This window comes from Coenobita brevimanus, chromosome 93, assembly GCF_032717465.1.
Source record: "Coenobita brevimanus isolate Jiangsu-jjx chromosome 93, ASM3271746v2, whole genome shotgun sequence".
Taxonomy (NCBI): domain Eukaryota; kingdom Metazoa; phylum Arthropoda; class Malacostraca; order Decapoda; family Coenobitidae; genus Coenobita; species Coenobita brevimanus.
In genome coordinates, this window is record NC_137046.1 from 13,604,572 (window position 1) to 13,627,364 (window position 22,793).

The 22,793-nt window shown below is 41.7% G+C and overlaps 1 protein-coding gene across 1 annotated transcript in view; it reads right to left on the bottom strand.

Annotated features, from left to right (window-relative positions):
* Nucleotides 1-22,793, bottom strand: part of LOC145412364 (putative glutamate receptor) — a 123,263-nt gene that overhangs the window by 40,792 nt on the left and 59,678 nt on the right. Inside the window, exons 5-6 of the mRNA XM_080282253.1 lie at nt 17,180-17,338; nt 9,305-9,395 (exon numbers count right to left, since the gene is read on the bottom strand). Coding sequence (XP_080138379.1) covers nt 9,305-9,395; nt 17,180-17,338 — 250 coding nt within the window. The remainder of the gene's footprint in view (nt 1-9,304; nt 9,396-17,179; nt 17,339-22,793) is intronic.

Consider the following 22,793-nt stretch of genomic DNA (forward strand, 5'->3'; position numbering starts at 1 on the left):
CTGTATCACCTCTTTTTCGCATCTCCTTCAAAACATTCTGCATTAACATTTATTCTTAAATTACTATTAACTTCATTTTTCTCTCTTTATTAGTTTCTTCATGTGTTTCTCTAAATATACTCCTTCCTTTCTGGTAAAGAAGTATTTTCCTCCATCTACCTCATCCTCTTAGTTGTTTTTCTTTTTTTTCAATTTTTTTATCTCGTCCCATAAAGCTGTACATGCCTTTTTAACTTCCACCCTTGTAACATCATGCACAGATTTAGCATTTCTAACCGATCACTTATTGCATACATTCCAAAAATTTTCCAGTCCATTTCCAGATAGCTCCTTAGTCATTACAAAACAGTAGGTCGAAATAGCTCGGATGATGGCTTTAGCCACTTTGCATTTCCCACCACCGTGTGAATTCCTACACATTTTCTGTGGTGCCCTGTGAGTCACCTTGGCTTCTAGGAGTCGTGTGAGCGACCAGGCCGATTTCCCGCTCACCACACTGCAGTAGTGCAAACAACAATGAGTCCAGGATACACATCATCAGGTTTTCCTACCCATCAAGAGAGGCCACTGAACCCTTGCCACATCCATCCCTGACAAACCTACCATGCGTCCAGAGAAAAGGTTGAGTGACAGTGTTATTGGCAGGACATTAGAGAAGATAGTGTCATCATTATCTTGTGGCAAGACTACCTCTGAGAGTGTAGCTACCATGTGAAGCCCCGTCCACCCTGCAGTGCCTCCTCCTATAGCTCCATGCCACCACTAGAAAGTGAGTCTGACAACCCTGCACCAGTGGCCGATACTTCCACAGTGCCTAATGACATCCTCAATCCTTCTGACATCGAACACAGACAAGGAGGTTCAGGCAAGAAGTCATGTGTGGAAGAAATGTCACACTACAGTCGTCCAACCACCTACAGGGTATACATCGACAAGGAAGAGGTTTCTTGCCACCACCGTCCACATCGTCCCGGCCGTTAACTTCTAGAGCAATGTCCCCACAACCCAGTCCTTCATCTGCATTCATACAACCGGAGGTGACCATGTGAGCAGCTGCTGGATTTGGCACTGCATCCCAGCATTCCCCAGGCATCATTGCATCATGAATCAGCACCCCCTGCTTCCTCCTATTCTCCCTCCCTCCTCTACTGCACACTTCATCGTGCTAGCCAGTCAAGAGGCTGGGGTGTATGTGGTGGCCGTGCCCTTCACCCCCTCTTCCACAGGCTACATATGGGGACAATAGAGAAGTTTATGTTGGGGGGGGGGTAGTGTTTGAGCCCATGGTGGCTATCTTTGATGATTTACAGGCAGGTGTTAAGGCATATTTCCTAGGGACGGCAATTTCGCACATCTTGGATTTTTTCAATTTTTTTTTTCAGTGTCCCTGATGTAATACCCGGTGCATGAGATCAACTTTCGCCAGCAAATATCCCTACACTGACTTGACCTTCCATTCTGTGATAAATCGGAAGATGAGGGATGTACCCAGTGGATGTGAGTAAATTGTGGCAAGCTCTGGCAACGTTGATAGCACATATTAAAAAGTGCTCTAATTTTGTTATCCAGGTAAGTAGTATTGATATGCACTGCCAGCCCTATCAAAACTTTATAATTATTATCTGGAACGTGGCAGAGGCATCCAACACGCCAAGAGGTAAATCTTTATATTCCCAGTGGCCATCTGGTGAGGAAAATGCGGTCAGCTGTCGTGTATGGATCATGGATAATCTCACAGCCTCACCTGTCTTAGGGAGGTTCATGGAATGGGATAGGCACATTGTCATCCAGCAGTTCCTACACTATTCATCCAGTCTGGGACTTGCACCCAATGACAGGTTGTGGGAAATTCACCTGATTTTGACCAAGGTCAATGAATATTTCACCATGTTTTTCCAGCCTTGCCAAAAAGTGGCGGGGGAAATTAGCGGTGGACGAGTTGTTTGTGTTGTTTTGGGGATAACTGAGTTTATCAATACATGTTTTCCCAGTCATAATTTTGGCATTAAATTCTTTTTCGTTTGTGACTGCAGGAGGTAGATGCTGGAGTTTGTAGTGTACTCTGCATCAGATGTGGATATCCCTAGTGACGACTTGCATGACTTCTCAGGTGCTGTTATGAAATGGATAAGTATTTTGGGGCTAACTACATTCTGCTTACGCATAACTCCTACATATCCCTGGCACTGACAAAGTTTCTCCTTGAACCTGAGACAGGAACTTGCAAAACTGTTAGGCCCAAAAGGATGCAGTACCCTGCCTTCCCCACCAAGACTGAGAAGCAGAAATTACTTACCAGGAAATATGGTAACATGTTGGCCATCCACTGGCATGACGAGCAGAGGCAACCATGCTTACCATAGCTCACAAGGGTGTGATACAGGCCACTGGGAGGTAGGACTGCAGAACCAAGGAGTCTTTGATCAAGGCTAATGCAGTCAGTGATTACTACAACATGTGGCTGTGGATGTCGATGGCACCAGTCAGATATGCTGACTGGTGCCATCGACTCTCTCAGGATGTGCTGCAGGTGGTACAGTAAGGTGTTCCTACACCTATTCGATGTCACTGTGCAGAATGCATTCATATTGTTTGCACAGGCTGTCGGCACAGGTCTTTCTTTCAACAAGTTTGACAAAGAACCCATGCACTAGCTGCTGGCGGAGTATGGACGTGTTCAGCCAGTTGCATCAAGGAGACACACTGCTGCTGTGCCGCCAGACAGGGTCACCCATGCAGATTACCTCTTTCCTCACTGCTTGGTGAACCTGGGCTACGCACCTACAGAAAGAAAAAAGATGTACTGGCGGTGCCACGGCTGCCTGAACATTCAATGATAGCAGCAGGTTCATGAAACTGCAGTACCAGTGCAGTTAATGCGAAGTGGCACTATGCACGGAGTGCTTCCTCAGTTACCACAGTGAGGCAAGGTGATAGGCACTGGTGTGTGGGAAAGTATTAAGAGTGTACATATTGAGATTACATAAGAATTTAGAATATAAGGAAATATATGGCATTTAGAAAATGCTCTAAGGTTACACTATAAATGACCTCGCAGTACAAGTGCAAATTAGTGTTACAGTAATATAGTGCATTATGTGTGTAGATTCGTTTGGTTGTGACAGTAAACTAGAAAATACTTTGTGTTGTTCCTCTAGTGCAGGAAGAACTTAGCTAAGTTAATAATTTTACCACATGAATGATGTCTGATCAAAAACTTTGACAACATTCATTTTTTTTTTTCTAGTCATCAGTACTACCAAGGGGATGCGACTCTGTAGAGCATGACCTTGAATAATTGTGCGCATGCTGAAGTATGTTTGGCATTGCCAGAACCGGCCCAAGCCTACTTTGCGTCCCCCCCCCATATTATGCTTGCCTTTGCGTACAGAGTAATTACTAAGCCTAGTACACAGGTAAAGGTCTCCTGTTTACTTTAAGTTCCATTGTACGAGTACGCAGAGGTGTGAAGCATTTGCTGGGATCATAACTGCATACCCAACACCAAAAGGTTTTTGTATCGCTGACGCATGTGTTTTTGATTTTTTAAAATAAAATGATGCCAGTTAGATTAAGATATATGGTTTATTAGTTTAATGAACAGAGACAGTGGAATCTTAGGCTTATTTTAGTAGAGGAAAGCATCATAACAACATAAAACAGTAATTCTTTAAAACTCGAAAAAGTCTATTCATATTTTCATATATATTATAAGCTGACTCGCCTTGACATTTTTGCAGCAAATTCATCAATGACATCATCATATGTTAATTGTCTGGACACTCATGATTCACACTGATAATAACCAGCCTACTAAGAAGTTCTTGCACCATGGTAGACCTCATGTACGTTTTTATCAGGTTTAGTTTAGTAAAGCGCCTCTCTGCTGCAGATTCTGTTACAGTGCGAGTTGCGGAGATCCTCAGAGCTACCCACATGTTAGGAAATATTTTAGTCAATCTACTTTCATGCAGGAAGGTAAGGAGGTCCATGGGTGTCATGCTGCTTGATGGCAAATCTGGAAAACTTTGCAGTTCCACTGCCAGTTCTCTGCCATCAATGTCCGGTGACCTTCAGAGATAAGAGTGTTGCTGAGGGTTTGAGAGTGGTCTACAATGTCTTCTTTAGACATGCTTGTAAACCTTAAGAGTACCCCAAACTTTTCATTCGCCTCTCTTAGGGTCTTAAGCCTCTCATCAAGCGGGGAAATGGCAGTATCCACCACCATACTAAATAATGTAGTCCCCATTCTCTTGAGTGCATTACCAACAGGCTCATCAGCACACTCATAGCTTTTATTTATTTATTTATTTTTTTGCTTTTCAGCCTCGTTTGTTTTAGCACTGCGTCCACATTCATCTCGTCACAGATATTCTAGAGCAGTCTGTGCATTAGCAAAACCTGTATTTCTGTAGCAAACAAGAGAATTTCTAGTCTTGCTGAGCAAATCCACAGCCACACCAAGCTTCATGAAGATTGACAGCAGCAGTATATCATACCACACAACTGAACAAATGATAAAACGGTACGATTCCACTTCTTCTACTAACGACTAAGCTTCAACTTTAATGGCAGAGTCTGAGGCAGATTCCCTGAACTCCTGAAGTGCTCCTCTGATTTACCCAGGTTGATATTTGATTGCCTCTACTCTTTTTACTCGGCTTTCCAATCTGGTGTCTGACAAAGGTTTCAGAGTGGTTTGGACATAGTTTAAAAGAACATTCCACCTCTGGGTGGAGCTAGAGAACAGTGTAAATAATTTTGTTTAATATCCAAAGTAACCAGTGGCATCTGGAGAGCTCTTGAGAGCATTAGCTACCATCAAATTTAAACTACGGGCACCATTCGGGACAAACAAGGCCCTTGAGTTCTGTTGAAGAAGCCTAGCTTGACCACCTTTGGTGTTTCCTCTCATATTAGCTCCATTATCGTAAGACTGGCCTCTACAATCTTCAAAAGAGATGTTTAGTTGCTCTAGTCTTTTTAGAATGAGGCATGATAAACTTAACCCTGTTTACTTCTCTACCTTAAGGAACCCCATGAAATGTTCCTTTATTGTTGGCTTGTCATCAATGGACATTATCCTGATTATGACGGAAAGTTGTTCTCTGTGACTCAGATCAGAGGTCCAGTCTAAAATGATAGAAAAATATTCTGATGCATTGATCTCTTCCACTATTCTGCCCATTATCTTTGCACTGATAAAGGTAATTAGTTCGTTTTGGATTGTTTTGCCAAGACAGTGAGTGTGAATGCCTGCATTACTTTCAGCTCTATTTGAGTGATTCCTCATAACTGGGTCGAACTTAGCTTAAAGTTCCGCTTCCTTAAGAAAATTGCCAGTTTCTGGGCAGTTAAGTGTTTCAGTTGCCCCTCTTCAAGCCATATCTATTTTAGCTAAAGACTGAATGATTGCCACTAGTCTAGTAAGGACTTGACACCACGTGTTCCTCTCACCCATTACCAGTTCCATCTCTTGTTTGTCTATTGTTTTTCCTCATGCAAGGTAGACCTCCAGCTCCTTCCATGTTGCCGTGTTTTTAGTGTGTTCTATGCTATTTTCATGTTTGTTTAGCAAGTGGCTAGCATTTTTCCAATCATTGATTCTTTCTGCAGCCACTCTAACACATTTCCTAGAAAACATTTTACAACAGAAACAGAAAACACTATCCTTTTTCTTTTAATACATTAGCCAGCTCCTTCTTATCTTTTCTCCATTTACTAAGATTCGGTAAAAATGATCGTGATGACATCTTCTACCATCCTTTTTCGGAAACGTGAAACTGGGTTCAACCTGGTAAGGTCCTCTTTGAAGAAACTTTTTTTTTTTCCTCATTAGATATTGAGGACGGCCAGTCAGCAGGGTCAACAAGTGTAGGGTTGGCCTCGCCATACACTAAAGAATCTTCAAGCTTTGAAAACGACAGAGAAGGTTATGGAGATAATAAAACTGCTGGCCGTGCAGAGTTCGAAAGCTGCTGGGAGGGTTGCACTGAATCCACTGGCTGTGCAGAGGTCGAAGGGAGCTAGGAGGTGGCACTGTATCCATTAACTGTGCAGATGTCAAACGAAGCTGGAAGGATGACTGTATCCACTAACTGGACGTGCACGACCACCATACACCACAGTGATGCTCCTATTAATTCCCAGCAGTTTAATCGTAATGAATGCGTCCCTGCTTCCCTGAAAAATTATACGTCTCTGGCTGAATACGAATACTGTGCATATCTGTCAAAAAAATTACCGTAGGTTGGGTTCATTCAAGAGTACTTCTGGAAATAACGTTAAATCCTGACCAAAAACAACCCTGTGATATCACGAAAAACACCTGGTAGCACCTGCCGGAAAACGTGTTCCGGTGGTTAAAACCTCCATATAATATGGCAAAATCGCAACAAAATGAATTAGCAGCATTCACTTTGATCATTGGTGCTATCATATCCACGCACAGTAAACAGACAGGATTTTCGACGATTATTTATATGGATGCCATCTTAGGCTATCAACGCCATATTTTTTCTAATCAGTGCCAAATAACATTCACCACTACTAGATGCAGGTTAACGAGTGTATTTGCATACGCAGATATATATATATATATATATATATATATATATATATATATATATATATATATATATATATATATATATATATATCTCATCAGCCGTTTGAGTGTCCACTGCAGGACCGGCCTATCTCTACCGAAGTGGGGACGATACAGCCAATGTATCTCCACCAAGTGGCTTAGGCTTTCTGGTAGAGATTGTGTGTAGGGTGAGAAGTGCTTGTAAATGTATTTGTAGTGTTGTAGTGGCTGTGGATGTGTGTGTAGTCTGTGAACCAAATGTAATCGGCCCGCGCAAGCCGACTGGGTGCAAGCATCCTTTATAGTATGCGACACTGGTTCAGCCACAGCACTCCTGATGTCCGCTAAGCAGTACGTGGCCAGAAGAACGCTCCCGAAGTTTATTACCCTGCCGGGGCGTTAACCTTCGTTCTTCAGTGTACGAAAACGCACACTTTACCACTGTACCACAGAGGCTCTAATATATATATATATATATATATATATATATATATATATATCCATTTATTAAAAGCAATATATATATATATATATATATATATATATATATATATATATATATATATATATATATATAATCGTTTTATTAAAGGCATGATTATATTTCGTAGGTTGCATTATTTTTCAGTTGTTGTTGCAGCAGTAGTATTAATTTATTGATTTATACTGCGTCCCTCTAATCTGTGGCGCCCTTAGCATGTGCTTACCTTGTCTAATTATTGGGCCGGCATTGAGCACTGCTGCCCAAACCAGTCGCTGCTGAGCAGTGTGTTTAAGGACCTGCTTTTGCTTTTTGCCTTTTCGTTTTGTGCCGCTGTGACCAAGCAAATCGAGCAACAATTTTGCATTAAATTTTGTAAGAACCTTTGTGACATGCAATCCAAAACCATTAGGGAGATTCAGTAGGCTTTTGGCGATGAAGCTATGGGTGTTATGCATGGAAGGTTCAGAACAGAACAAAGTGGAGCTTCTACCGACAGATTTTTTTTTTTTTTTTCAACAACCAGGGCAGTATTCATTACGAGTACACTCCAGGAGGACAGACAATCAGTAAAGAGTGCCAAGGAGTTCTCTGTTACCAAGGAAATATGGTATGTCGCAAGAGACGAGAGTTGTGGGAGGCTAAGGACTTGCAGCTCCAGCCCACTCATCCAGTCTGATTCAGGATGTTTTTGGCCAAACACAGGATCACACAGGTCCAGCAGACTCCATTCTCTCCTGATATGTCTCCCTGAAATTTTTTAGTTGTTTCTTAAACTGAAGATGCCTCTGACGGGTTTTAGCTTTTGGGTGGCAAATGAGATGAAGTTAAGTGTGACAAAGGTCTTGTTCGCGATTCCAAAATCTGGTTTTACAAAATGTTTTTAGCTATGGAAGGGTTACTGAGCGAAGTCTGTTGAGTTCCAATGGACATACTTTGCAGGAAATTTAAGTATGAACTCAATAAGTTTTTTTTTTTTTTTTTTTTTTTTTTACCACCTAAAGGTTCGATACTTCTATCAGACCTCATATAGGGGAAATTATGGATAGAAGGAAATTATCTCAAGATACAGTGAAAGTGAACTCGCAGAACAAGTGCCATTAAGTGTTGCGGAAATCTAGTGCAATATACATGCAAACTGTTTTACTTGACAATAAACTCGTATTTATTTTGTGCAGTTACTCCAGTGCAGTTAGAACATAGCTAAGTAAGTACTTCAGAAAATAAGAAATGTATGGGTCTAACAAAAAAAAATGAACTTCTATAACTCAAGAGAATATACTAACAGAGACAGTGGAAGCAATCCTTTGCAGCAAATAATGTGTAATACACCTTGGAACACTCTCTCTCTCTCTCTCTCTCTCTCTCTCTCTCTCTCTCTCTCTCATCCCATACACAATAGTGTACAATGTAAATAATAATGAATGTACAGATTTAACACAGGAAAATTAACTCAGGGATAACTCAAGTGATGTTATGCAACACAGGAAATGTACTTGCCAAGAAAGCGGAAGTATTCCTTTGCGGTGGGTAATGTATAATACAAATTGGAATGTTTTCTCTCTCATCTCAGACATCATAGTTCACCATGCAACTCCAGAAAGACTGGAAAAACTGGATGAATAAACAGAGGTAGCCACATGTACACGGGGTGCTGATTTATACTTGTAGCAGGGACTGATGAAAGGAACATCAAGGTCACAGGGGAAAGGGGAAGAGTGAGCAAGTGCAAGTAAGGAATTCCAATCTGGTCCAGGAAGGCATACAGGCTGTGTGCTGTGACCGCAAACTCACCCACTCCTCCGAACAAAGCCTTCCACTACCTCAAACTTGCCTTCATTGATAACCTCCAGCCTCCTCAACGCCTCCACCTAGAGAACTGGGACACTTCCAATGTTGAGATGAAGGATTGTTGAGTATTTGATCTTTAGCTGAAGGTTCTATGTTTTCTAGTTGTGGAGCTATGACTGCTTGAAAACAGCCTACTTTTCAAACAACCTCCACTCTGAGTATGTGCCTATCTCTTAAAACCCCTCAGCTTTGGGGGGTTAACACTTTTCATGTGCCAAACCTTTTCTCCAATAAATAAATAAATAAGTAAACAAAAGATCCTGATTCAGAAAACAATATAATTAGTTGAGGCATCATCAGGCCTGGGGTGGCTTGATTATGCATTCCTTTACATGATGCATGATAAATAAATACCCTATAGAAAATCACAATAGGGCACTAACCTTTCTTTGAAGCATCCCTATCATGCCTGTAAAGGAACCATTTGGCATCTTGGTACCCCAGGCTCGATCAGCGGGCGAGTTGATCTGTAACCTTTAACACATTTTATCAGTGCCAGCTTTATTAGCTTTGTTTCATTCATTTTAGCAAGCTGTTATTAGGAAACACAGGCGCCCTTACGGAACACAGAGTTCAAGGATAATATATCAGTGGTAATGTTATGGTGAACCTGAAAGCCATGAATATTTACAGGTGAAGAAGATTAGCCTATGTCACGTACAGTCGTGGTCATAAATAATCACCTATCATTTTGTACCCCGCGCCTCAGCTGGCCCCTTTATGCGCTGCAAGTCACAGTGGACTAAGAGGGGCTGAGAAGGAAAACGAAACAAAATCCTAAGCAAATAGTCCAGTGGCGTCTTGCTTCAATAACCTCTTGCAGTCTTCGCGGCAACGAGGAAGCAATGTTGTTGATGGTTTGGTGGTTTCGTCTGAACAGCTCCCACATGTCCTTGGTGTGCTGGAGGAGGCTGTCCGTGTCCTCTCATTCTCTGGCTCCCACGCGTTGACAATCTGGACCCACGCAGTTTCGATGGCTCTGCACTAATGTCTGATCTGTCACGTCAGTATATTTCTCTCACGAGCCAACCCTTGATATCTCTACTTATCTAAAGCTGTACAAAGTGTAATGCAGCATGATCTACAGAATATTAGCTCATGTATATGATGCCCTGAATGAAAGAAGACTAATAATGTGAACACCACTTCGCATATCCATCTCCATCCACTACCTACCCTCCCTCCCCTCTCCATCCCCGCCCCATCACTCGTCCTCCCACCCACCTTCACTTCTCTCTCTGGCCCTTCCCTCTCAGCCCCTTTTACTCCATTGTGACTTGCCGTACATAAAGGAGCCAACTTGAGGCACGGGGTACCCGAGGATAGATGATTATTTATGACCACGAGTGTACCTAAACAGAAGAAAACATGAAATTTTCAAAATGCGTGTATACATTTATCGTGTGTTGAAAATAAGATAAAGATATTTTCACAGTATGCTGATAACACCGATACCGTTTTTTCCACTGTGTGGTGGTAACATAGGTATCAATAGTTTCACTGTAGAGGTAATGATATTTTCATCCTTTGGCGATAACAGAGATATTTGAATTTTCATCGTCTAGTGATGCAGTTGTTTCTGTAAATGGTTTGAAACAGACAATGCTTGACACTTTTGGAGATCAGGTTACAGTGCATTGGATATAATAGCCTATTTTTGGCAACGAATGTTGTGCCATAATTTTAAGTATTAGTGAAAGCTAGTATCGTAAGTGTAGTCTTAGGTAATATTGTAAATATAGTCTGTACAGAGCATGACTTAGCCGTTAAATCTCGTTATAATCTTATATTTAAGTCTAGTCTTAGTTGATATTCATAATGTGAGCGTGATTCTGTCATTGATAGTATTGAGTCAAGTGTTGATGTCAATGTTTATACATAATGGACCAGCGCTTGTCAACAAAGAATTATAACCGCGGAAGTTTCGTAGAAATTAAAAATCGCGAATGTCTTTCTTCGTATTCTAATCTAGAGATTTACCTGCCGAAGTTAATAGAGTTCCCCTTTTGTAGTATGCAGTGGTAATTCATGTTATCCAAGTGTGTCATCAGTCACGTAGGCCATAAACTGACGCGGGTAATATAACTGATCTGATTTCTAATTGATTTGGCTTTATTATGGTTAAAGTTCCTTTATGTTTAGTACAAAAACTTTAAACATCGTAAGTCATTTTGCCACGTATGACAAGTGGAAACGTATCTCTCGCATTCTTTAAAGATCTTAGAGAGTCGAAAATATTTCAAAGTATTAGTTAAAGTTTTCGCCGATTCCAGGACACTGTCTTGATTTAGTATGAAAAGGCATGAGGCGGCGACAACCGCCACACACACCACAAAGCCAGCCAGGAGACAGGGCGTGTGTGCTGGGCAATCCCCAGGCCCTGTTCTTCCCCCTTACTATTTTTTAATCAGCCCATACCCCACTGACCGGGCCAATGTATAAACAACAACGACAACCGCCAGACCGCCACTACTCTTCGACACTCTAGGTTTGTGCCGAACTCTCCCCCCCCGCCCCCGCGCCCATTCTCCATCGTGTAATGGTTCCTCATAAATTTGAGCTAAATTGGTGATATTTCCCCTCATCCCACTTATACTGAATAATGAGACCGCCACTTCTCTTCGCCATTGCAGATCATCGTGCGTTTAAGCCACTGCTTAGCCGGCGTCTCATACACAATCACCCCCCCCCTCTTAGTTCATGTAGCCTAATGAAGAATCTATCGGCTGGTCCATTTGTTAACTGTCCATTTGACTGCTGATCTATTTGAAAATTATATTCAGTTGCAGATGATTCTTGTGTTATATGTGCTAAATCGTGGGAATATCTTGGTGGTAATCTTTACTTTTTCCCATTGAGTCCAACTGTGACCCCGGGATCAATATATCCAGGTGTATCAGTATTCTTCGAGTATTAATTTATGTTTGCAAAAATTCATAACTCTGGAGTTACTGACTGTGATTATATTTTATTTGTTTTGATCGTTCCCAGTTTGTAATCTGCCTCAGTCCTTAATGCTTAGTAAATTTTAGGTTAAGTCATTTTCGAGTTTGATCTTTGCTATCGTCTAAGGAGTGGTGTGGGTTAGACGAGGTTGAGTGGCCTGCAAAGTGTGCTTAATATCGAACGGCTCATACACTCTCCTAAAGTTCACGCTACCACAACTCCCCAAAACTATAATAAGATCACACTACCTCATTTCCAATAAATTCTCAAATAAGTTCACGCTACCCATTTCCATAATCTCTAAATTCTGAGCATTACAACTGGTGACCAAATTTCCTGCATTACACTAATATAATGTAACTACCCCTGGGGGTAGGGTTTTTTTTTCAAGAATACTCCCCCAGTATCCCTGCTTGTCGTAAAAGGCGACTAAAAGGGTTGGCGGAGGGTTAGTGCCCCTCCCCGGAAAACAACTAAAAAAACAAACAATAAGCCTCGGACAAGGACTGACCAAACGATGACGACCAAGGACCGGACAAAGGACATGGTTATCGGAACGTGGAATGTAAAGGGAGCGAATGATGAGGTGAGAGAGAGATTGTCCAGGTGCTTGAGGGTGCGAAAGTGGATGTATGTGGAATAACTGAAACAAAATGGAGAGGAGAAAGTGTGAGAGAATGGGAGTATGGATGGGGTATATGTGCAGGAGTAGGTGAGAATGAGAGGGCAAAGGAAGGAGTATGTATAGTTGTGAGTCAAAGATGGAAGAAGAGCATAAGACAGTATGGATCAGTTGGGTCAAGGATTGTGTGGGTAAAGTTGAAAGTTGGAATACAAATGTGGGCGATTGTGTGTGTGTATGCGCCAACGCAAGATCGTGCTAGAAGAGTGAAAGAAGAGTTCTGGACAAATGTAGAAGTGTGCATGGAAACGTTTGGAAGGAATGAGAGAGTGTTTTTGATTGATGATATGAATGGCAAAGTAGGGAATGTGAAGGTGGATGGAATAGTTGATGAGTGGGGTGTGCCTGCTGAGATAGATGAGAATGGGAATGCGTTACTGGACATTTGTGCTGGGAGAGGGTTCGTGATAGCCAATACCCTCTTCAGGCATAACATGATCCACAGGTATACATGGCGAGTGATGAGAAGGGTGGGTGGTGAACTGAATGAAAGGAAGGCAATGATTGATTATGTGTGTGTGGATGAAAGGATGCGAAGATGTGTAATGGATGCAAGAGCTTATAGAGGTTGAGAGAGTGGACTTTCTGACCACTACTTGGTGGTGGCCAGAATTAGGATTCAAGTAAGATGGAGGAATAGAAGAAGGGAAAGACGAGAGGAAGGAGTAGTTGCAATGAGAGTGGAAAGGTTACAAGAGGATGAGAAAAAGGCAGAGTAGAAGAGAGAAGTGGAGGAACGATTGGGTAAATATGAATTGGAGCAGATGGGAGACGTGGAAGGTGTGTGTAGGATATTTACAGAAAAAATATGTGCAGCATGTGATGTGGTGTGTGGAAGGAAGAGAAGACGGAGGGGGGTGCAAGGAACAGCGTGGTGGACTGAAGAAGTGAGACAGGCTGTGGCACAAAAGAAGAAAGCATACAATGAATGGATGAGAAATAGGGGCGTAGAAGAAGTTGAGAGGCGGAAGAGAGACTTATATGTAGAAAGAAAGAGAGAGGTGAAAAGATTAGTAAGAGAGTAAGAAGAGAGTGGATGAGGAATTTGGAAGGAATTTGAGTGTAAAGTGGAGGGACTGTAAGAAAATGTTCTGGAAAGAGGTGAAAAGAGTAAGACAGGGGGGAAGTGAAGTTAGCAGGGGAAAGATAAAAATGGTAGATTACTAGTGGAGAAGGGAGAAAAAGTGAGCAGATGGACAGAACACACTAAGGAATTGTTGAACATAGAGGATGGAAGTAATGCGAGTATAAGTGGCTGGGGAATGGCTGGGAGAAGGAGGGAGGTGAGAAGACAGGAAGAAATCAGTAGAAGTTGTGGAAGCAATGAAGAAAGTTAAATCGGGGAAAGCCTCAGGAATTGATGGAGTGTGTGGTGAAATGCTGAAGCATGAGGGAGAGATAGTAGTAGAATTGATGTGGAAGATGTGCAGATTGGCCTGGGAGGAAGGTAGAGTCCCGGAGGATTGGAAGTCAGGTATAATTATTCCCTTGTACAAAGGAAGAGGGGAAAAAGAAGTGTGTGGTAATCATAGGGGCATTTGCCTTCTTAGTATAATAGGAAAAGTATATAGTAGGATACTTATTGACAGAGTTAGAGAAAGAACAGAGAAATTAGTTGGAGAAGAACAGGGAGGCTTTAGGAAGGGATGAGGTTGTGTAGATCAGATATTCATTCTTAGATCTTTAGTGGAAAAGTTTCTAGAGAAGGGAAAAAAGTTGTATGCAGCTCTCATGGATTTGGAGAAAGCATATGACAGGGTGGATACACAAGGATTATGGAAAGTGTTACGAATATATGGAGTAGATGGGAAGTTGTTGAATGCTGGGAGGAGTATGTACGATGGTGCGAAGGCTGCAGTGTGTGTGGATGGTGAACTAAGTGAATTTTTCTCTTTGAAAGTTGAGTTGAAACTGGGATGTGTCATGTCTCCATGGTTGTTCAATCTGTATATGGATGGGGTAATAAAAGTGGTGCAAGGTAGGGTAGTGGATGTTGGAGTGGCCCTGGTGAGAGAGGATATTGTTTGGAAACTCCCTGTACTGTTGTTTGCAGATGATACTGTGTTGTTGAGTGAAGACGAAGGGGAGCTGCAAGGCTTGGTGGATGAGTTTGGGAGAGTGTGTTAGAAACGGAATCTAAAGGTGAATGTAGCGAAGAGTAAAGTGATGGTCTTTGAGAGGGGTGAAGTCAGTGAAGGTACCGCGAGGTTGGATGGTGAGGAATTGGAAAATGTGAGTACGTTTAAGTACTTGGGTAGTGTGATGAGTAAGGATGGAGGTTTGGAGGGTGAAGTGCTTGAAAGGGTACAGCAGGGAAGAAAGGTTGCTCGTTCTTTGAAAGCAGTGATAAGAAACAGGGAAGTGAGCATGGAAGTGAAAATGTTACTACATGACAGTATTGTGATACCAACTCTAACGTATGGAAGTGAAGCTTGGACGTTGCTGGAAGGACACAAGTCAAGAGTGAGAGCAGTGGAAATGAGTTATTTAAGAGGAGCCTGTGGAGTCACATGGAGAGACAGGCTGACGAATGAGGATATAAAGGAGCGTTGTGGTGTGGATGTGGATGTGATAGGAAGCGTTATGAGGAACACACTGAGGTGGTTTGGCCACGTGGAGAGAATGGAGGGTGAAAGACTGACGAAGAGAGTGTATGTGAGTGAGATGGAGGGGGGAAGAGGGAGGGGGAGGCCGAGGATGGGATGGAGGGATGGGGTGGAGAGGTATATGAGAGAGGGAGGTGTGAGTTGGGAGCAGGGCAGTGAAATGGCGGGGGACAGGGCGACTTGGAGGCGATTTGTTTCTGGCCACCCCAAACGGGATTGAGGCGTCTGGCAATAGATAGATAGATAGAACTACTGTCAGTTTTTTAGTAATAAAGACAGCACGTGGAAAAACAGAATCGAGGTGACTGCAGCCCTAGTGTTTAACGACAGAATGACATGGAACTGCATGATTTGTTTAACGATGACACTGTTGGTGGCTAGCACCTTGACCCAGAATCACAAAGAGGTATTGGGGACCACCTTATTACTTACTACCAAATCTTAATCAGACGCTGGGGGTGATGCATGAACAGTCTGTTTCGTATTATGGCTTTAGCTTATACATTGATGTTCATTCTATGTGATGTTCAAAACTAGAGCAAAATTATGTCGTGTCATCCCCATCAAATAAGTACACGACACCACTGCTCAACATCGACAGGATATTTTGAACGAGTCATGTACATGTCATCAAATACTGGTTTTGAATCCACTGTGCAGGAGAGGGACGTCTTCTCATGGTGACTCGGCATTTCTCCTGTCTGGCTATACAAGTGTCTCTCAACTCCTTCACGATCCCCAGACAAGGGGATCGAGAAGGGTGACGTCGAGCTGCTGTTGTCCATCGGGTTCAGATCCAGAAAAACTTAAGTTGAATGAAATGGAGGAGGAGGAAAAGAAGAAGTAGAATGGCCACAGCAAACCTTCACTCCTAAGAGAATGTCTCCTAATATTTATTTAGCACACCATGCTTGTGTACAGCATAACTTTTTACTTAAAAATTCAGTAATAAGGATGGATCCATCATTATTCACTCTTTTCACTGGGAATATCTCATCATGCCTTTAATTTATTTCTCTGTTTTGGATCAGGTGGAGCCCGATATGTCATTCTCTCCCTGTGTGCGAGTCACAAGTTGGTGACTATGTAAACAGTACTGAATGTCGGCAGCTTCAAGCGAGTAGGTATACTAGATCAGCCAGCAATCAACCTCTTGCAAGTAGCAAACGCCAACAACTCTCAAGCCAGAATAATTCCTCAAGTAGGTGGTGGCGCCCATCATCCACTCACCTGATGCAGTGCACCTTATTCCTTCACTTTTATAATTGTTTTTGTGTGTCTGCCTGTCTTCCTATTTCTCCCATCTTTCCGGTCACTCATTATTATTCCTCTTTCATTTTAAGGCGGCACTACTTTGAGTGACAAGCCTAATGGTTTCCTGGCTTCCAGGAAACCATTTACAACCCTGGGTGGTAACCATATAACCAACCCATACGTGTTTTCTACGTGTCAGCAAGTGGGTTAGTGGAGGGTTAATAATCTTCCCCGTAAAACAGCTGACTCAAAGACAAACGGTCACCCCTTGCGGGATTATGGCGTCTGGCTATAGTTATGCTATTTCGTTGAAAAATAGCTGACATTTAGTTCGAGGGCACGTAATTCAAGTTATTATCTTATCTTGAAAGAATTTTTTTTTTTCCGACTCGAGGAAGTGTGGCACCTGTATGAGTTTTTAGTGAAGTCAAAATGCTGGTGTGCTTGTTATCACCACACGGTGAAAATACCCGTGTGTTTATCATTTCACGGTGAAAATATCGGTACCTCTACCCTTCTCTACGGTGAAAATATCAGAATTTCGAAACAGTGCGCCTAAAGAGATGTACGATTCATAAAACAAGTACAGTATAACGGATGAATATTTTAACTCAGACTGTTCGATAGTTGAACTGTCAACTGTCAGTCATACCAGAAAGTCATATAGGAACCAATCATCAATGCCGTGACATGTAATTAGTAAGGGCACTTCCTGACCTATAATGCTACTTATGAATTACATATAAGCCAGACTGTATACATGAACTTACGAGAAATTCATATTTTCAGCCATGAGTTCGATGAATCGTATTTCAGGGTCAAGTAAAATGACTTTCTTGCCACCAGGAGTATCTGGGTCGTCCACAGTCATATTCTTGATGAATGGATAGGGCACGTACGTTACATTTATCCTGGGGCCGTTAGCAAGCCTAAAAATTTAAAGACAGTATATATTAGTCATACAATGAACAAAATTTTATTGCATGAAAGCCATAAACTATACCAAGCTGTGATAGAGGTGTATTTTATCGAGACCAAATGCACTTTTGTTAGTGCACTAACTAATTAGTAGGGGAGACCGGGTCTAGCTGCCTCACGCCCAAGTTGAAGACCCTGTAGAAAGACTGGACAGCGGCCATGTTGGAGAAGCAAATGGATATTTGCTGGGCTCCACTCAATATCATTGAAAGATCAGTGATCACTGCTAGGAAACGCCACTTAACTGCGTTCACATTTTACTGCGCATTATTGAACATTTGTTATTCTATGCCTGCCCGTGTGGTACTTTCTTAATACATAAAGCTGAATAAAACTGATATTTTTATCTACACCTCAGTTAAATTTATTTCTTGCCATACAAAGATCATTAACTAGTTGCCAGACGACGCTAGATCGATTAACACCGGCACTATTTATTTATCTTGCCAGTGGTTTGTAAGATTAATAGAGTTTGGTTGAGTTTAAAAGACTGCCTTGGATATTCATAACTGTGGTGAAGTGGTTCCCATTGGCATATTATCTAGGCTTACCTCCCTATGTGGATTAGATTTTTTTTTTTTTTAATATTTACAACAAATATAATTTGGGAAATGTAAGGTAAATAACATTATTCCATAAATACTTACCTTACATCCCATTACTATAATACTGCCACGCTTATTTCAACAAAACATTCGGCCACAATATCACCAAGAGCTATGCAGCACTCTCTCTCTCTCTCTCTCTGATGAGCAGACAGGACGGATGGACGTCGGATGGAGCTCCTGAGACAACAGTTGACAAACTACCTCCTAGGTAAGTTTTTTGTAAAATGTAGTATCGGTCAAGCTCATGTCCGTGTTGCAAAATGAATGAATGAGACAAACTTTGTAAGCGGAGTGTTTTATGTAAGAAAAAAGTCGGGAAAAAAGTTATCAAATAAGTGGCAAACATGCAACCAGTGACAGTGGCAACAAACTCAAATGAGCGAGACCCAATGGCATACTTAAACTGGGAAAGAGAGATAAAACTAAAATGGATCCCTTCTTTTGTGAGTTAGTGGATGTAGAATAATTTAAAATGTTAGCAGAAAGAGTTAAGAAGTTACAGGAAGAATTCTTAGAGATTAAAAGAGGAATTACAGTATGTGGAAAAACGAAGAATTAAAAAAAAAGGAATGAAGAACTGACAATAGACGTGCACACAAAAAAGATGTTGAACTACGTGAAATGTCAGCAGAAGTATGTGATTTGAAGAGCAAAATAAGAGAAATTAGTATTGAAATGGTGAATCATCAGCAAATGCTATGCAAAAAGAAAAATGATGAAGTAATAAAACAGACAAACAGCATAATAGAGAAGAATAAAGTGTTTGAAGAATTGGTTGACATAGTTTGCACAGGAAAGGATGAGGTGAAAACAACTAACGCTCCGATTTTAAAGGAAAAGGATGAAGTAAATGGGGGACAAAGCACTGATCCAAAAGTTTGAAAATGTACACATCAGGCAGTAAGTTAAGGAGATAATAATGTTAAGAAGCAAGATTTGCCAATTAGGTAGTCGAGGAGCATCTCGATGTTTCTCGACGTTTACCGTAGGTTTCGGTATGACTCAAAGTTGCCAGTTTGCCTGCTGTTTATGAGCATAGTTACTGTATTTTGTAAGTTATGCATTATTTTTTTTGCTCTTCTTTATAAGGTTTTATTCATCTGATTGCTTGTAAAATTATGTAATTTAAGTCAGTATGCTAAATAATTTATAGTGTTATTTAGTGTAAGGAAACTGGCATGTTTTGGTTATCTCCGAGTTGGTAACTGTGCTCTCTCTCTCTCTCTCTCTCTCTCTAGAATACACCCGAGCTGTTGTTCTTGTAGAATTGCATCATCCTCGAACAATGCAAGCTTATATAAGGATAAGGAACTAGAACGAGTTCAGTCAGTTTTCAGTTCAGTTTGAGTGTAGTGTAGTGTCAGTGAAGATTGTATATTTTCGGTACTTGTGAAAACAGTGAAATGTTGTTAGTCATTAAGTGTAATAACAGTGAAGTGTTGTCAGTCATTAAGTGTAATAACAGTGAAGTGTTGTCAAGAATTAAGTGTAATAACAGTGAAATGCTGTCAAGCATTAAGTGTAATAGCAGTTAGTAAAGTTTGTATAGCTCCAGTGCTTGTGAGAACAGTGAAGTTGGAATGCATTAAGTGGCATTATTTGGAAAATAAAGACATTGTGTGCTGTACACCTCAGCTGATCTTGTGTACTGTACACCTGAAGGCTGACCATAGGAAGAACAACACACTGGGCAACGTCCTTCCTGTACTGTACTACTGCTGTTGGAGCCTGTGGCAGTGTGGGGTGCGGACATAACACTGGTGTCAGGAGTGTGGGATAGTTTAAGTACTGCAGTGAGTCTAACCTTCATCATGGAGGCAGAAGATGAACAAGCACGAGGCCAAGCAAGGCAAGAGGAGGCTTCACTGGCTGCAGTTACGAAGCTAATATAGGCACAAATGAAAGAACTCCAAGAACAATTATAGGTCCAAAGTGAAGAACAGAAAGCACTCAGGAATGATATCAAATAACAAATACAGGCACAAGCTAAAGAACTCAAAGAACAAATACAGGCACAAACTAAAGAACTCAAAGAACAAATACAGGCACAAACTAAAGAACTCAAAGAACAAATTCATGCACAAACTAAAGAACTCAAAGAACAAATACACGCACAAACTAAAGAACTCAACATTTACAGGCACAGAACAAAGGACAGAAAGAACTCCAAGAACTATTACAGGCACAAAGTGTACAACTGAAGCTACAGAGTGAACAACCAGCGGCACAACGTCAAGAACAAAAAAAAAAAAAAAGCGATATGAACAACTTCAAAGGCATCAGAGGAGCAACATAGGGAATTACAACTGAGGGTGCAAGGACAGGTAGATGCATTCATGGGGGAAATGAAAGAAGAACAGCAACAGCTTGAGGAGGAAATAGATGGCAAACTAGATCAGCAGAAGTTTGAGATGTCAGTAGAGGAGAGGATGCAGATGGAAGATGCAGATTCGCAACCAGTGCTAGAGTGGCTACAGCGGAGTACAGTGCGACCATCATGGGAAGAAATTTTCAGGTTAAGCCCTGTGACCAAGAGCTACTGGAGTCAGTGGGACCTTCTTTGTTTGAACAATGGACTACTGGAGCATCAGTGGGAGACACCCAGTGGCCTCAGCAAGTATTGGCAACTGATGGTTCCGAAAAATATGAGGTCTGAGATCTTGGATGAGTCCTATAAACAGATCACTAGTGTGCACCTGGGAATGAAGACAGTTCTAAGCCAGCTGCAACACAGGTTCTACAGGATTGGCATGTGTCAGGATGTTGAAGAGTGGCCTTCGGCCTGTGGTGTATGCTGTGCAAAGAAGGGATCCAAGAAACTTGGTTGTGCCTCTCTTCAGCTGTACCAAATGGTTGCACTGATGGAAAGAGTCGCGGTGGACGTTGTTGGACCTTTACCACTCACTGAAAGAGGAAACCAGTATATATGTGTCGCCATGGACTACTTCACAAAGTGGCCAGAAGCCTATGCCATCGCCGATCAAGAGGCTGCAACTGTTGCTCAGGTGCTAGTTGACCAGTTTTTCTGTCGTTCTGGGATGCCACAAGAGATAAATTCAGGCCAGGGTAGAAACTTTGTGTTTGCTGTGTTCCATGCTACAAGTTATTGGGGATCAAGAAGACCACGATGACTCCACTAAGGCCACAGTTAGATGAGATGGTGGAGAAATTCAACTGGACCCTAGGACAAGAACTGGCCAAGTACTGCATAGAGGGACAAACAGAATGGGACCAGAATTTATTTACGTTGCTATTGGCATATCGGTCTGCATCCCATGAGTCTATCGGCTACACCCCTGCAAAACTGATGTTGGGCCATGAGATACACTTACCTGTTGACTTGTTAGTGGAAAGACCACCTGGTGAAGAGGTGCCTACAGACACCTCCAGCTATGTGAAGCACCTTCAGGAAAGTCTGGCTGAGGTACATCATCAAGTGCAAGGGGCCCTCAAGTTTTCAGAAGTGATGAAGTGCAAGTATGATGTCAAGGCATGTGAGGTGAGCATCAAGGATGGTGACCAAGTTTCGTTATACAATCCTCAGCGAAAGAAGGGACAGTCACTGAAGCTGTAGAAACTGTGGGACGGGCCTTACACTGTGTTGGACCGTCTATCAGACACAACATCGGATTCGGGGAACAGGAAGTCTCACCCAAAGGTGGAACACGTGAACCATCTGTGGCAGTACCATGGGCCAAGACAGTACAGCAGGAACGTCTCTGAGGAATCGTGCACCTCCGCAGCGGAGGATATTGAGGAGGACCATGGAGCTAAAGTGCAAGAGGATGGTGGCAGTTGCCCAAGAGAAGATGTGAATCAGGAAGAAGACCAAGACCTTTCAGGAGGAGTGGACTGTTTGGATGAGGAAGGACGTCATAGGAAGCGGCGCAGAAGACCTGATAAGTTGAAGGATTATTTTGTGTATAATTAGAGGTTTCATTAGGATTAAGGTTTATGTTTGTATATGATATACCGTGTAGTTTTGTTGGGACTACAGGGAACTAGGGAGGGGGTAGTGTCAAGAAGCGAGATTTACCAGTTAGGTAGTCGAAGAGCGTCTCGATGTTTCTCGACGTTTGCAGTAGGTTTCGGTAGGAGTCAGAGTTGCCAGTTGGCCTGCTGTTTGTAAGTATAGTTATTTTGTAAGTTATGCATTAATTTTTCTGCTCTTTTCTGTAAAATGTTTTATTTATGTGATTACTCGTTAAATTATGTAATTTAACCCTAGATAGGTAATCTTGATTTTGTTACTATATTAGGTAATGTGGGGTCTGACAGACCCCACGGGAAAAAAAAAAAAAAAAACTTCCGTTTGAGATATTTCAAAATGCTTCAATACAAAATAATTCAAGCCCTTATCTGTAAATAGGGCCAGATAAAATAAAGTTTAATCGAAAAAAATATATATTTTTTTAAAGTTTATACGAAAATGGTTAAATTTTAGGTATAAAAATTTTAAAATTAAATCTTGCAAAATTAAAAAGTAATATCATGATTCCTTGGGTGGTCTGCAGTAGACCGATGTTGGGACCTTCTGTATACAAAAGGAGCAAGACAGCAAATTGAAATTAAAAAATCACAAGAGGGCTCAACTGAGGTTACATTATAGGTAATCTGGAGTCTAACATACCCCAATGGCTGTATAGAGCAAAATCAGAGCCAGGTACAGCTATGACCCCATCATCCCCATGAAGAGTATCACTAGGCAGGAAGGTAATGAGACGGACAGATCTGTAGACCTTATGCTCATATTTTTTAAAATTAAATTTCGGGGACTGGGGTCTCTGAGACCCCACAT